This window comes from Phasianus colchicus, chromosome 11 (genome assembly GCF_987193195.1).
Source record: "Phasianus colchicus chromosome 11, bPhaCol1.hap1.1, whole genome shotgun sequence".
NCBI classification, from domain to species: domain Eukaryota; kingdom Metazoa; phylum Chordata; class Aves; order Galliformes; family Phasianidae; genus Phasianus; species Phasianus colchicus.
Window position 1 is genome coordinate 1,563,842 of NC_143446.1, and position 14,546 is coordinate 1,578,387.

Genomic DNA, 14,546 nt, shown 5'->3' on the forward strand with positions numbered 1-14,546 from the left:
GTCCTGGAGAAGGGAGGGGCTCACTCGGTGTAAATCCAGCCACCAGCACTGGTGCTTTGGGTTCAGGCTTCCTCTCTGCAGCCAGGTGCCGGTGTCCCTGGTTATGCTGCAGCTCCTCCGCCCCTTGTCCCTCAGTATGGCTGAGGTGCTCGAGTGCTAAAAGCTTTTGAGACAGGAAAAAAAACCAAACCAAACAAAAAGGAGTTGTTTTATGCCCTGAAGCAGGCTCTGGCTGTGCCTTTCATCCATCTCAGAGAAGCACCCTTGTGTCCCATGGATTGCATTCGAGCCTGAGAACTTTGTGTGTGCAGAGCACATCGCTCCATAATATCTTCTGGCCACTTGTAAATTAAAAAAGCCTTCAAATGGTGTAAATTTGCTCTGGTATTTATTATTTATCCCGTTTCCTCCCTCAGTATAGCTGGAAATTGGTGATTTCAGCAGTGCGGTTTGCTCTTGGGCACCGGGCTGTAGTGAACATGGCTGTTAGTGGGTAGCTCCTTTCACAGCAGATTTCATGGACCAGAGAGGACACTTTAGTTGTGGTCGTTTGTCTTTGGGAGAGCAGATTTACAGCCACTGGTATGTGTTGGTGCTGCCTTGCTGCTGGAGCCCTGCATCTCAGCTGCTCACCAGGTCTGTTCCAGCTGCATCTTTAGGGAAAGGCAGACTGCTTGGGCATTTCCTCCCCTGCCACCTTTGAGTTTCCTTTGGAGGAGGCAGGGCAGCCAGGTGCAGCTCCCACAGGAGCCCTTTGGGGTTCCCATGGAAGTATCCCACCCTCTGAGGCTTTGGTTTGATGCCGTTCTGTTAAGCTCAGCTCACTGCAGTGCATTGGATTTGGCCATGCAGATGGGCCACTGCCTTGGGCACTTCAGAGTCCATGGCTAAAAGGCTTTTTTTTTTTTTTGTTAATCCTCCCTTCCCTGCGCAGGGTGCTTGCTGTGGGCAAGGGGACAGCATTTGTTCCACGAGCCAGAGAGCCTTGGGGGGTGCTTCTGGCAGGGCAGCCCATGCCTCTACTGCATCCCTTGCAGGTATATCTGTGCATCTCTTGCAGATGCAACCGAATGTTGCAGCCTCCCACTGCAGACCTGCTGGCTCTCAGCAGAGCAGGATGTGAGTGTGCATCATCCAGGATGCTTTATGGCTGGAGTGTGGGGGGAGCAACAGGGGGCTGCTGGAAGCTGTGCTGTTTGTCTGCAGGAGATAGGGGCTGGGAGGAGGCCGAAGTTGAACACAGAGGGGTTCCATCAGGGCTGACCAGCTCTGCCAAGCAGCAGCCTGCTCACACCATTCGGTGCCCAGGCAAGAAATAAACTTCCGAAACAAGAGTATTTACTGCAAATGAGTTCATACCAAATCTTGTACGTGCAGCAAAATCCTCTCAGATGAGCATCTGATAAAGGATTAAAACTATTAAATGATTAAAAAATCCCTTCTTCCAAATGGTGAAATATACAGATTATGCATTGCATTGTTGTTCTGTTTTTCCCCCTGGCTTTGCTGTTCCCGCCTTCTCACCCCATTTGGGCACGGGGAGGGATATTGCAGAAGGCTCTACAGCGTCTGAAGTTGGTGGCACTGGGAGCAGTGGGCACTGCAGCACCAGGAGGCTCACGGCTGTCCTTTTAGCCCTGAGAGCTTTCTGCATGAGAATGCCTGGGCGTGCTGGGCAGCTCCTGGAGACTTGGAGATGATAAAACCAGTTGTGCAGGGAGAAAGGTCTGAGCTACACAGGGTGCCTTGGCCTCATCCCTTACTCCATTCTACCAGGCTGACTCAACTCAAGGAACTGGGGTAGTGTGGAAGTGAGTGTTCCCAGCTGGACAACAGCTATTGGAGTGAAGGTATGCATTTCCAGCTGCCTCAAGTGGCAGGAGCTGCTGCTAGGCTGCATTGTTGCAGGGCCTCATCCTGCAAAAAAAAAAAAAAAAGAAAAAGGCCAAAGAAGAGGACAGAGCGCATCTGTGGCCATGGGGATGGGATGAGAAGTCAAACCATGGCAGATTCAAGCAGAGCCAGGTTTCCCCCAGTTGACAGAGCTGAACCCCACAGATGCAGGGCAGCTACACAGACCTGCTGCGCAGACCTGCTGTTAGTGCAGCCCTGATTAGGCACCCAGAGAGTGTGTCCGAGCCCCAGTCATCAGGAGCTGTCAGCAGCTGAGCATTCATGTGGAAGGATGGGAAAGGAGGAAGGAAGAGCCCCAGGGGCCATTGCATTGTGGTGTCAGCGCAGTATTTATGAGGGGAATAAGCCTCCGATGTTTTATGGCCTGTAAGATGCTGCTTTCTCTGGGTCTGTTTGATTAGATAGGATTATTTCAAGGGCTCGAATGGCACATGACTGATTCCTGCTCACTCTGATGGCAGGGCTCAGCAGCCCTAACCTGTACTCATTTCTGAGACGTGGGGGGTGACAGCCTCAGCTGGGGGCTGCCTGTCCTGGAGGGACTGTTGGAGGCACATCCATTTTTTGCTTTGACTCTAACTCATCTTCTTGCTCTGTGCCCTTGGTTTTGGTTGCCTTGGGGCCATCACTCAGTGCCTCCCAAAATCAGGAGCTCTGGAAGAGTTCTATCTTCGTGTTCTGGGGAGAGTTGGGCACAGGCAGGAAGGAAACAAGCAGAGGAATTCAGCAGCTCTGAGTGATGGCTGGTAGAAATTTCTAATGCCAGATGTACAAGAAGACCCAAAATGGCCTCATTTTCAAATTGGCATAACACAGTGGAGGAGCTGTGGTTAGGGGCGTGAGGTAAGGGCCAGGTTTAGAGTTATGGATCGTGGTATATTACAGAGCAAATCTTTGCAGCGGGCTCAGAGCCTCCTGGCCTTGCACAGAGAGGCGTCCTTGTGCCATGGAGGCACAGAGCAGAAGGAGAAAGGACAGGCAGTGGGGACAGGGAGCAGAGGTGACCTGGTGGCCAGCAGTGTCACACAGGGGCTGTCTGTGGGAGAACTGGCATTGTCTCCAGGCATCTCAGTGACATGCACTGACTGTTCCGCTTGGCCTCACAGCAGTGATGAGCTCGGGGTCACCCTGTGCCACTGTCCTTGCAGCAAGGCCAGAGGTGTGGGGAGCTCTGGGCTGCCGTGTGAGCAGAATTGCAGGGCTTGGAAGGGACCTCGAGATCACCTGCATCCAAAACACTGACCCTGGGGAGTGAGAAAGTCACCTGTGGGTTCCCTTCACTCCCACTGCTGGGGCTCTTTGCTGATGTTAGTGCTGCAAATGCTCCCGCAGTGACTGCAGGCTGCCTCCTGCTCACTCCCACCTCATCCTGTGCACCCTGCCCTTCTCATCCATATTTCTCCATCCTGAAAAGTTTTAATCAAGCAAACCTGGCATGCATGCTGCTAAAAGGAGGCTGCTCCGTGTCAGCCAAAAGCTGTGCCTATTCCATTTTCTTCTGACTTAATTTTCCAGAGATTAAGATCCTGTTCATCTTCACTCCCAGAACTTGGCTGCAGTCACCTTGTTTGCTGTTTTCACTCTGGTGGCTCCTCCTTTTCTGTCAGCAGTTTTGTTTCCAAAACTCTGAACCACAACTGTATTGACTCCCATTGCCTGGCATCGTCAGCTGCTCCTGGAGGACTCAGCCTCTGAGGGCAACTTGTGCCAGCACTTGGTCCCTGCACAGCCCAGAAGTGTTTGCTGATGCTCAGATGGAGCCTGCTGTGATCCAGGCTGTGCTCACTGCCTCCTCCTGCCCCTGGACAGCGCTGAGCTTGGCTCTGTCCTCTCTGCCCCCTTTATGGACCCGGAGCCCCAGCCTCCCCTTCTCCCTGCTGAGCAGCCCCGGCTCCCTCAGCCTCTCCTCCCAGGAGTGATGCTCCAGGGCCTTCACCCCCTTAAAGGCCCTTCCCTGGGCTCCTCCGCTCTGTCCATGTCTCCCTGGCAATGTGGGGACCAGGACTGGGCCCAGCACTCCTGCTGTGGCTTCACCAGTGCTGAGCAGAGGGCAGGATCAGCTCAACCTGCTGACAGTGCTGTGCCTGATGCACCCTTGTCTGTATCAGTGGCATGGTGCTGGCTTGTGTTCAAAACTGGTGTCCCTCAAACCCTCTTCTGCACAGGGAGCAGCATGGAAAGGAGAGGGGAAGGAGTCACGGAGAACACCTTCCTGTGCTTTTGCACCTCTGTTTGGGTGGCAGCACTTGCTGGTACCCTGTTCTATTGCCTTGGCTTCAGCTTGGCAAGGCCTGGGGCTGTGGCTTCCCTGCACAAAGCTCTGGTTCACCCGAGGTACACCTGGCTCAGGGAACACGTCTCCCTCTGGGAAGGCTCCTGAGTTTATCAGTGGACAGGACTGTCCTTAAGGTCAACCCAGTGCTGGCCCAAGGAGCTGATGTTGGTGAGGCCTCTGAAATACCCAAATATTTCAGTGCTCTTTGCTGTGCGGGCTGTGCAGATGTCTGGGGTCAGTGGTGACAAATTATGTAGATTCCTCCCACTTCCCGCTATCCTTTCTCATTTCCATTATCTGCCTTTTGTAGAGGCTGTAATTTATTGCATTTTGCAACCTTGTAATTTATGACTTTTTTTTATAATTCTTTCCAAGCTTTCAGAAGTAACAGCTCCATGTACCCCAGTGCATTTCATTGTCACGCTGCAGGCTCTCCCACCTCCCCCTGCACTTCCACTCTTTTCTTGTAACTTGCCTGTTTACTTGCTAAATTATTATTGTGCACTCAATAAAAATTGCATTTAAAAAGTGATAACTGAAATGACATTTAACATGGAAAGCACTTAAGCATAATTACACTATATGCATTACATCATTTTATGACAGTTAATAAAAAAAAATATCTGAACAGGGATTTTTGTTGTTGGCAGCTGCAGTGAGTGAGGGCTGCCATTCCACCGCTTGGAGAAATGCGTTCTCTGCTTCTTGCCCTGCTTTTCTCCCATCTCCTCCTCCACTGCTGGTACCTGGTGTGGTGACAGAAGCCCACCCTGCCATTGTGAGGGGTTGGAACTGGTGGAATGTGCTTGGTTTGATGCGCTTTATTTCCAGCTGGCAGTTTTTATGGGGTTGTTTATTTGGATGCAGCAGGCTTATGGCAGAGCTGCGCCCCGCAGCCCGCTCCAAAGGGAGCTCAGTGCTCGGTGTCCTTGCTTTGTGCTGTCCGATGACTTCAGCAGGAATGAAAGAATTGTGCCAGCCCCCTGCAGCCCCACGGTTTATGGCTTGCTGATATGACTCCTTGATTATTAGATTACCTGCAAATCATAGCTCCTTGACCATCTGCCGCGTGAAGCTTGGCGACTCGGCCCCAGCAGCTGCCCAGCCCTGCAGCCTGTGTTGTGCTCCTGGGCACATCGCCCTGCTTCCCCTGCCTTGTCCCCCTGCCTGTGTGCTGCAGAACCTCAGTGTGCTTGCCTGAAGCTCTGCTGGAGAGCCCAGAAGAGAGCCTTTGGGTGGGGAGGGTTGAAAGGGCATTTCCAGATGACGGGAGCCACAGAGCTTGGTGTTTGCAGGCTGCGGGTGAGGGAGCCTTGGAGCAAGCCAAGATACAAAGCATGTGATTCCTGCAGCATCAGGAAAACAACATCTGTGGCTGGCTTGGGCATGGCCTGTGGCTACAAGCAGCAGTGGGCTGCTAGGGAGGTGAGAGGAGTGGAGCAAAATGGAAGTGTTGTCTTATTTAAAAGAGGAGCTGGGATAACAGGGAACATAGCATGGCTCGCACAAAAGTACCTACTTGTGAGAATGCCTGGCCTGCTGGTGGGTTTGGAAGAGAGGGGCAGAACAGGTTGCCCAAGGAGGCTGTGGATGCCCCATCCCTGCAGGCATCCAAGGCCAGGCTGGATGTGGCTCTGGGCAGCCTGGTCTGCTGGTTGGCAACCTGCACATAGCAGGGGGTTGGAACTGGATGAGCATTGTGGTCCTTCTCAACCCAGGCCATTCTGTGGTTGGTTGTGCAAGGTGCTGCAGGCGAGCTCCTTAGTTTGTCTACTGCAGTAGGTGTGCAGCATTGCTTCTCTGTGTTGTGACTTGCCCTTCAAGTTTATACTGTTTGTCGCTGTAAAGGTCTGCTGGTCATGTTATTTGAAAACCTCAAGAAGCATCTTGAGGTTGAAATGAAGGAGTTTTGTGAACTTGGGCATTTTTCCCTTTTCTCTTCCAATGCACACATAACTAGAAACCATGCAGAGGCAGTAATAACTAATACAGCTGGGGAAGGAATCTCCTGGAGAGATTGCTCTGTGCTTTTTCAAGGAGGAGAAGGCATTTCTGGCTGCTTGGGTTTAGCTTTTCTTTGTTCCATGTTGAACATAAAAGAAAAATGGAAGAAATCTGTTGATAGAATCATCACCTGCTTGACAGTCGGTCTCATCTGGGAGCTGCTTGGTGTTAGCTTGGTCTAATTCATTAACAAGAGAAAAAAAGAAGGCATCAAAAATGGACATCTCTTTTGAGAGCACTTAATTCTTGGCAACAGGAGTCAGTTACATCCTACTGAGCATGCCTTGCACAATAGCACCTACTGGTCAGATTCCCCAGCCTGCTGGTGGGCGTGGAAGAGAGGGGCAGAAGGAGGGCAGAACCTTTCAGCTGGCTGAAGCTGATGCACAGATCTGTCTGTCTGGGTGCTCACAGAGAAGCCTATCATTGATGTCTGGGCACGGTGCTGCGGCTCCAGGCTGCCCTGCTGTGAGTGCTGCTGCCCTGAGGGGGAGCTGCTGGCTGCTGGTGCCATGCGTGGCACAGAGCCGGGTGGCACCGAATGGGGAAGTGAATCCTGAAGCTCATTTCCTCCCACGATCACTGTGGTTCGGATTTGGTGATGCTTTGAGATGTGTACTGATCATCTGAACGCACAGAGGTGGATGTGGTTTATGTAATCATCTGGGCTTTATTTCTGATGCAAGAGCAAAGCCAGCACTATTACTCACAACCATGGCCAGCGGTGCACCGTCCGGTTCTGTGCCTGCTGTGCTCCCTGTGCTGTGGGCAGCAGGCAGGCAGGTGCTCCAGTGCTGCACTAGGAGCAGAACTTGACCTCTCTTTGTGCAGCAGGAGGCAGAACCATGCAGCCCTGGAGATGCTGGTTTCTTTTTTAGCACTCACTCCTTAGCTTTAGGAGGGAAGCTACAAGGTGGCATTACGAGCACCTGCTGCACAGCCGTCTCCCATTTTAGTTTAAATGTCGCCTGAAAAAAAACTCACAGCCAGGTTTTCCTTTAAGGCAGTCGAGCTTTCAGCCTTCGCTGCTGCTGTTTAGAGCAATGCTAATTAACATTCTGGGCAAAGGAGCAAGGAATGGGGAAGGGAAAAGCGTCTGATTTGCAAATGCCACTTTGCTCTTCTGGCACTGTCCCTCGGGGAGAGGATGGCAGCATTGGGCTCTCGTTTCCCCTGCCTTGTGCTGCCCTGGTGAGGAGCTGCTGGCTGTGCACAGCCCTGCTCCCTGTGCCCACTGTGCAGCAGTGCAGCCCCATGGGGCCATGGAGCTCTGGGTGCTGGGGAGCTGGGGCTGGCATACAGCGTCACCGAGGGGAGCGCATGCTGGGCCAGCCGTGCTGCAAGATGCCTGCTCCCCTGATGGTAAGCTGTGAGCAAATGGGGATGAAATCAGAAATTGGCAACATGCTGTTGGGAGGGATTAATGCCTGTCCATGATTAACTTTCTGCTGGAACAGCAGGCTGTCCAGTGTGTGCCCCCCCGTTGTGGGGACCAGCTTGGATCCGGAGCGTTCCTGCACAGAGCAGGTCTGAATTGTAGAGTCATGCAGAGGATTGGTTGGAAAGAACCCCCCAGCTCCACTCCTGCCATGGCCTGGCTGCCCCCAGCTCAGGCTGCCCAGGGCCCCTCCATGGTCTGGGGCACCTCCAGGGGTGGCACCCACAGCTCTGAGCAGCACTGCCAGCTCTTCACTGCCTTCTGAGTGAAGAATTTCGCCATAACATCTCACCTAATCTGCACTCTTGTGGTTTAAAGCCATTCCCCCTTGTCCTTTTACTATCAGACAGCATAAAATGTCACTCTCCCTCCTGCTTATAAGCTCCCCTCAAGTACTGGAAAGTCACAGTGAGGTCTCCCCAGAGCTTTCTCTTCTCCATGCTGCACACCCCCATCTCTCTCAGCCTGTTTCTGTAGGAGAGGTACTCCAGCACAATGAGCATCTTCATGGCCTCCTCTGGACCTGTTCCAACAGCCCCACATCTCTCTTGTGCTGGGGCCTCAAGCAGGACGAAGCACTGCAGGTGGGGCCTCACAAGGGCAGAGCAGAGGAGGACAATCACCTCCCTGCCCGCTGCTCCTTGTCTTAATTGTTGTTTGAACCCAAGAATGAAAACCTTACCTTATGGGGGAAGAACAAATGAGATTGGATTTTGTAGCCTACGAGAGTAGCAACTAAAGTAGCACATAAATCTTTGTATATGTAATGGGGCACAGCAGCATGAGGCAGAAGTGCCTGTTCTTCATTAACGCTGCATCTCTCCACCAGGAACATTGTTTTAAACTGCAGCAAGGGATTTTCAAATGGGGCATTGCACAGCGTTTCCAAGTCGGATGCGAGGCCTCAGGGAGTGTTCTGTGAGGAATGGAACCTCCATCACCGGGTGTCCTTAAGAGCAGGTCAGGAGAACGTGTTGGCAGTGCTGTGCCAGCTGTGTTAGGGATGCTGTGAGCCTTTTTGGTAAAAGTGCTGATTTTGGGGGAGGATTGGTTCAAGTCTCATTTTCTCCTCTCCTACTTGCAAGAGGAAGAATAAACCTGGGGATGCGTGGAGGAAAGCTATCTGCTGGCCTGTTCTCAGTGTTCCTTGGGGATGAGACAAAACACACTGAACCTGTGCTGCTGCAGAGAGCAGGGCTGTAGGGGCACAGGCAGGGCAGGGAGCCTGGGGGGACTCAGGCACATGGGGTTCTTCCAGCCTTGCTCCCAAGTGTCTGGGGATTTGCAGAAATGCTTCTGGTGCCGGAGATTAGGGAGAAAAGCTTGTAAACATGAATCCCTGAAGATCAGAGAGAGAGCCCCAAAACCCACATCAAAAGGTAAATAAAGGGAGTTGCCAAGTTGCTATTTTTAAAAGTACCTTTTTTTTCTTTTTCCTTTCTTTAATAGATCATTACTCTGCAGAAAACTGTGGGGTAACTGTTGATATTGCTGATGTGTGCTGGCCTAGATTCTGATCGCAGTGGCTCTTATAGGAGATTTAGTTTAATTCCATGTCAGTGCAGTTATCCCGAATTCACATCACTGCAGCTGAGGGCTGTGATTGCCTGTGGTGGCCATCAGACAGAGCAGAAGGTGGTGCAGGGTAAATGTGACCCTGGCTCTTGTTGAGTTAGAAGGAAAGGCTGCAAAATACAGCTGAGAGCTCGAGGGCTGCACAGCCATTCTCCACAGCCCTTCCTGCAAGAAGCTGCAGCCTTCTGGCATGGGAGATGAAGCCTTTTGGGGACAGAAGCCCGGGTGGTCATTTACTTGCAGCCAGGTCCCTAAAGGCTGGGATGACCTGTTTGGAAATTGATTTGAATCCTTACTTATAGGTAAGCCAGCAGGAAACTGAGTTGAGTTGGATGGATATAAATCAAGTGTTTGCACTGTTTGATCACTGTGCCCTTTGAGCTGAACTGTTCCTTGCTTTGGTGCAACATCACTTTGTCTTCATAGTGTCGATGGGGTAAGTGGGGCACGATGCACAGTGCAGGGGGCCTACCTCTGACAGGGACAGGATAAAGATGAAACGCAGCAGTACAGCACATCTTCATCCACGAGAGCATCCCTCCTGGGCTATGCTAGGCACAATTTGCTGATCCAAAGAATTGCAGCTGTTCTGAATAGACATGGTTTAATGCAACCGGTTAAACTCTTCTGCATATATCCTGGAGGAAAGCTCTTAATGCACGTTTTAAAAATACTTTGCATTGACTTCTGAAGCATCTGGATCTCTGTGTTGGATAACCATGAGAGCAGCCAGAGTCAAAGATCAGATTATTTTTCACTTTGACTTGTTTGTGTTTCATCTTGCTGCACGTGTGCGTATTTGTAGCTGTCATGTGGTCTCTGATGTGGATACGTGTCTGTGCAGGTGCAGGGGCTCAAGCTGCTGCAGGAACAGCCCAGGCAGAGCCCACATCCTGCTGAAACCTGGACTTTTTCAGTGATGTGGTGGTTTGTTTTCAACAGCCCTTCCTCCGCAAGGAGCAGCCCAAGCTTGGAGCTGTGACCCACATCACCCAGTGAGAGGCTCAGCCTTGGCAAGTGCCTGGGCAGCTCTGGTGCTCTGACTGCTCCGTATGAGGGTTTGGGATGCTGAAGGCTGAAAGCAGCTTTCCAGGCCAGGAGAGGTTTTACATAATCCAAGCTGACCGTGCTCAACCCTTTATTGCTGTCTAGCTGCTAAATTATTCGTAGCAGACTCTGGACTACTTCAGATCCTGGGTGGAGAGCAGAAGTCCTGTGGGCAGTGCAGGGCATGGCTGGGAGATGTGTTGTCCCCGGGAGGGTGGGGGACCCGGTGTCCCCCGCAGTGCAGGATGAGGGCTGCAGCTCTGCTGTTTCTTTGCTTCAATTGCAGCTGGCCGTCCCTAAGCAGAGCCTTAGCTGCCCATTTCCCTGCCCTGTGCCTGCTGAGCAGGGCCGCCTTTCGCTGGGAAGGGGGAAGGAAAGAACGCAGCAGGGAATGGCACTGCACAAGGAGGGGGAGATGGGGTTGGCAAATGTCAAGCTGTTTGCTTCCTGCCTTCCCTCTCAAGAAAATCTGCGGGCGGAGGTGGCGGTGGCTCTCACTGAGGACGAGGCCCAGGCTGCGGCCAGGCGCACAGCTCTTGTCTCAGCACTGGTTCTGCAGAGCCCTCGCTCGGCTGCAGGCAGCAGCCCTCATCCTGCAGTGCCAGCACGGCCTGCTCTGCCTGTTGGCTGAGCCTGGTGCCTCACTGTGCCCAGCATCCTGCTGATGTAACGTGGGCACCGCAGTAATGGTAGCACCAGGTGATGAGATGGGCCAACAGGAGGTCCAGTGTGGCTGCGGTGTCAGATCTGTCTCCACTCTGCCTGCAGCCCTGCAATCCCTTTCCTCCAGCAGCTTCTGTGGGGTTTTACACTCAGTTTCCCCACCTCTTGCACAGCATGGACCATCTCACAGAGCTCTCACAGGACTGTCCCTGCCCATCACTTAAGCTGCTCCCTGGCTCTGCATACTTGAGCCTGCTGCAGGGCCCCGTGCTGTCCTGAGCCACAAGGGACTGGGGGTCAGAGAGCTGCCAGGGGGGCCAGCAGTTCCACAGCACTGCCAAGCATAGCCTGCAGGTCAGGGCACGGCCTCCTGCTGCAGCCCTTGTTGCAGCAGCCAGGTCCCTTTGCAGAGACCTTATCTGGGTCAGTGAGCAGAGCTGATCAGCACAGGAGGCTGAAATATTGTTTTGTATGCTGCCTTGTAGTAGCACTTGGGGTGAAAGAATTGGTTGGTGCGTGGCTGTTGTAGGGCAGAGCATAGCACAGCCTCATCTTAGTGCATCCTACTGCTCTGCTCCCTGCACTGCCTTGCTTCGCTTTGCACCATCTTTAAGCACTGGGGTATGGACTGCAGCTGTCCAAGCCAGGTGCATTGGATTCTTAAAAGGGAAAAACATTTCTGGAAGATGAGAATTTCTGCTCATGCTCTGCTTGTTCTCAGACTGTGTGCTGTTGTGGTGTCGTGGTGCTGGGAGCACGGAGGGGGGGGGGTTGGGAAGCTGTGAGTGCTCCAAGCCCCAGCAGCTCACAGGACATAGGGCACAGAGGGAGCTGATGGTGGAGCTGAGCACTGTCTGTCATGCACCAGGAGCAAGGGTGGGCTTAGGGAGTGAGTGTTCCGACACAGTATCAGATCTGTTTCTTCAATGATACAGTTGCTACTACAAATGTGTATTGATAATGGGTTGTGCTACAGGCTCTGCATTTTAGCAAGGCTCCTTTGCGTTCTGCTGCTGTAGATCTCCTCAGCTGCTTATTCCTGCAGCTGTGCAGTGTTTGGGATGAACATGGGGCATCCTGGCTGTGGTTTAGTGTTTGCTTTGGGTCCCTGAGCCTGCATGTAGTCTAGAGCAGCAGTTTCACAGCACTGAGGTCATCTCCAAACACCGGGTCAGGGGAGAATTTCCATGAGAATGACAAAATGAGGTCCCTGCGCTATAGCTGAGGGAGGTGCAGGGCCTGCAGTGCTCTCAGTAGCACCGAGGCCCTGCTCAGCTGCAGGCACTGCAGGCACGGGGGACACCTCTGCTTTCTCACTCTGTGCCACCTCCCTGTGGACGGGCACTGCTTCTGTCTGGAGCCAATGGGAGCCAGTGTTCTGTTTCATAATAGGGAAGTGCTGATGTTAGGATGCCCTCCTTACCCGGAGCTCTCCTTGAAGATTGCTCCTCTTTGCTTTCCTAATTGCTGCTGCTCAGCTGGAGGTAGCGCGCGCCTTCCAAACACATTATTTTGTTCTGCTGCTGCTTACTAAAGGGAAAAGAGAATATGAGAGAATATTGCTTTGTGCTGAGTTTTTCTTCTTTAACCTTCTGTGTGCTGACACTTCTCTCTGATGAGGAACCTTCTCTGGCAGGACGCAGGACGCAGCCCCCAGCTCAGCTCTCTGAATCCGCTGCTGCTCAGCTGCAGGTGCCTCTGCAACACAGCCTCTTACTGGGGCATCTCCTTGGGAATAACTGCTCCCACACAGCGAGTGCCTGCAGTGAGAGGCGAGGCAGGAGGTGCTGAGTTAGTGCTGAGCTTGGGAGGGCTGGGGATCCAAGCACTTCGGTGCAGCCCTTGCAGGCAGCAGTGCTTGGAGCTGCCCATCACGGCCTTGGTGGCGGAGGAGGGAGGAGGAGCTCTGCAGAACAGGGGCTGCAGCAACACTTGCAGGGAGCAGCTGAGCCCTGCAGCTCTGCAGGGGCCAGGTGAGGCCAGGAGAGCAGCCCTTTGCTCTGATCAGAGCTCTCTTCTGTGGCTCCAGCCCCCAGAACTGCTTTGCTTAAGCAGAAAGGTCACGAGGAGGCTTCTCTGCTGAGGCTCTGAATTTGTTGCCAGTCACCTTTTAGTGAACAGGGGTGCGACCTGCTCCAGCCCATCACTTTTTGGAGGAGGAAATAGGGTGGAATAAGTGATTTCACACTGTATTGGAACAGTGCCTTCTGCAGTGTTTCCATCCTGTTCTTGAGCTGCATGCTGTGCTTATGGAGCACTGCGTCCCACCACCATTGCACACCTCACCCCTGGCATAGCCCAGAGAACCAGCCAGGGTGCTGCCACCAGGTCTGGAAGTGATCCAAGGAGGGTTTGGTGTTTCAGAAGCCCCGTGCTGGGGCTGGTCCCATCTTGCTAGGACGGTGCTGGTGCCCACAGCACTTCCTCAGGGCAAATTCAGCCCTTGGCAGCTGAGGGGGTTGGTGTGGAAGAGCTGTGGGTCACAGCTGCAGGCTTTGAGTGCTGGCATTCACATCTGGGTATCTGCATCTGGCCTTCAGGATAAACCTAATTCTGAGAGCTGTGTCCAAATGCTTCTTGAACTCCTGCAGACTTGGTGCCACTGTTCTCACATTTGCAGAATCTGGCAAGTGACCCTGCGGAAGGGACTCGAGAGCTGTTTGTGCTCTTTGGGGGTTCACTGAGATGAGGATGAGCACGGGTGGAAGTGGGGTGCAGATAGTGTAGGGGCAGCTCAGCTATGGCTATGCAGGATGCCTGTAGCCTTCACATGAGAAGGAAGGCAGCTATGAAGCCAGTGGGATGGGCAGCAGGCCACATGCATCATTTTGCTTGCAAAGCCTTCCATCCTCTTTTCCTAAGCCTGTACTGTCACCTGGTCCATGTGGCTAACTTTCCTCTGTGTTGTAGCTCCAACTTTTCTGTGGGAAGGCTGCAGTATATCTCTGCAATATTGACTGTCTTTCTCTTATTTCCCTTCTTAGATCTACAATGAGAATAGAAACCTGTTTGAAGTCAAGGAGAACGTGCCCAGAAAATTAGTGGAGAAGGTTGCAGGGGACATTGAAAGCCTGCTGGCCAAGAAAGTCCGTGCTTTAAAGGTAAGGTGATGTGTGCCAGCCCTGGCTGACACTCAGTTTTGAAGAAGATGATTTATGCTGTTGTAGCACTACGGTTTTGGCTTTAAAGTAATTTCTATGGTTGTGTGGCTTTTTCTGGGAGCTGCGTCTGCCAATTGGCACTTATTCACATCAGTGTTTTTTGGAATATATCTGGCTGTCACGTGAGGAAGTATCCCATGAGGATCTGCTATAGGTATCTTGTGGATTTGTGTCTCCTCCCAGCGTGCCATTAACAGCTGGAGGTGCTGCCATAGGAGTACAAGGGACGGCCAACGCTTGGCAGCAAATTCAGTGATAGGTGTGCGGTGGGTGGGAGCAAAGGTGCTTCCAGTGTCCCTACAACAGCTCATGAGTATGTTACAGACAAGTAGGGTTTTTTTCCTGTTTAGAAGTGCATGAACCAGAATGTTTATGTGCTGATGCCTGGCTTTTGAGTCCTGTGATGGACTACATATATGAGCTGCCCTCGTGGGTTCCCTACGTACGTTTCCTATCTGCCATCCCGTTT

At 52.5% G+C, this 14,546-nt stretch overlaps 1 protein-coding gene across 3 annotated transcripts in view; it reads left to right on the plus strand.

Annotated features, from left to right (window-relative positions):
* CACNA2D2 (calcium voltage-gated channel auxiliary subunit alpha2delta 2) overlaps window positions 1–14,546 on the plus strand; it is a 128,227-nt gene that overhangs the window by 48,058 nt on the left and 65,623 nt on the right. For all 3 annotated transcript variants that reach the window (XM_090147897.1, XM_090147899.1, XM_090147898.1), the window contains exon 3: window positions 13,901–14,017. In XM_090147897.1, the coding sequence (XP_090004023.1) occupies window positions 13,901–14,017 (117 nt within the window). The remainder of the gene's footprint in view (window positions 1–13,900; window positions 14,018–14,546) is intronic.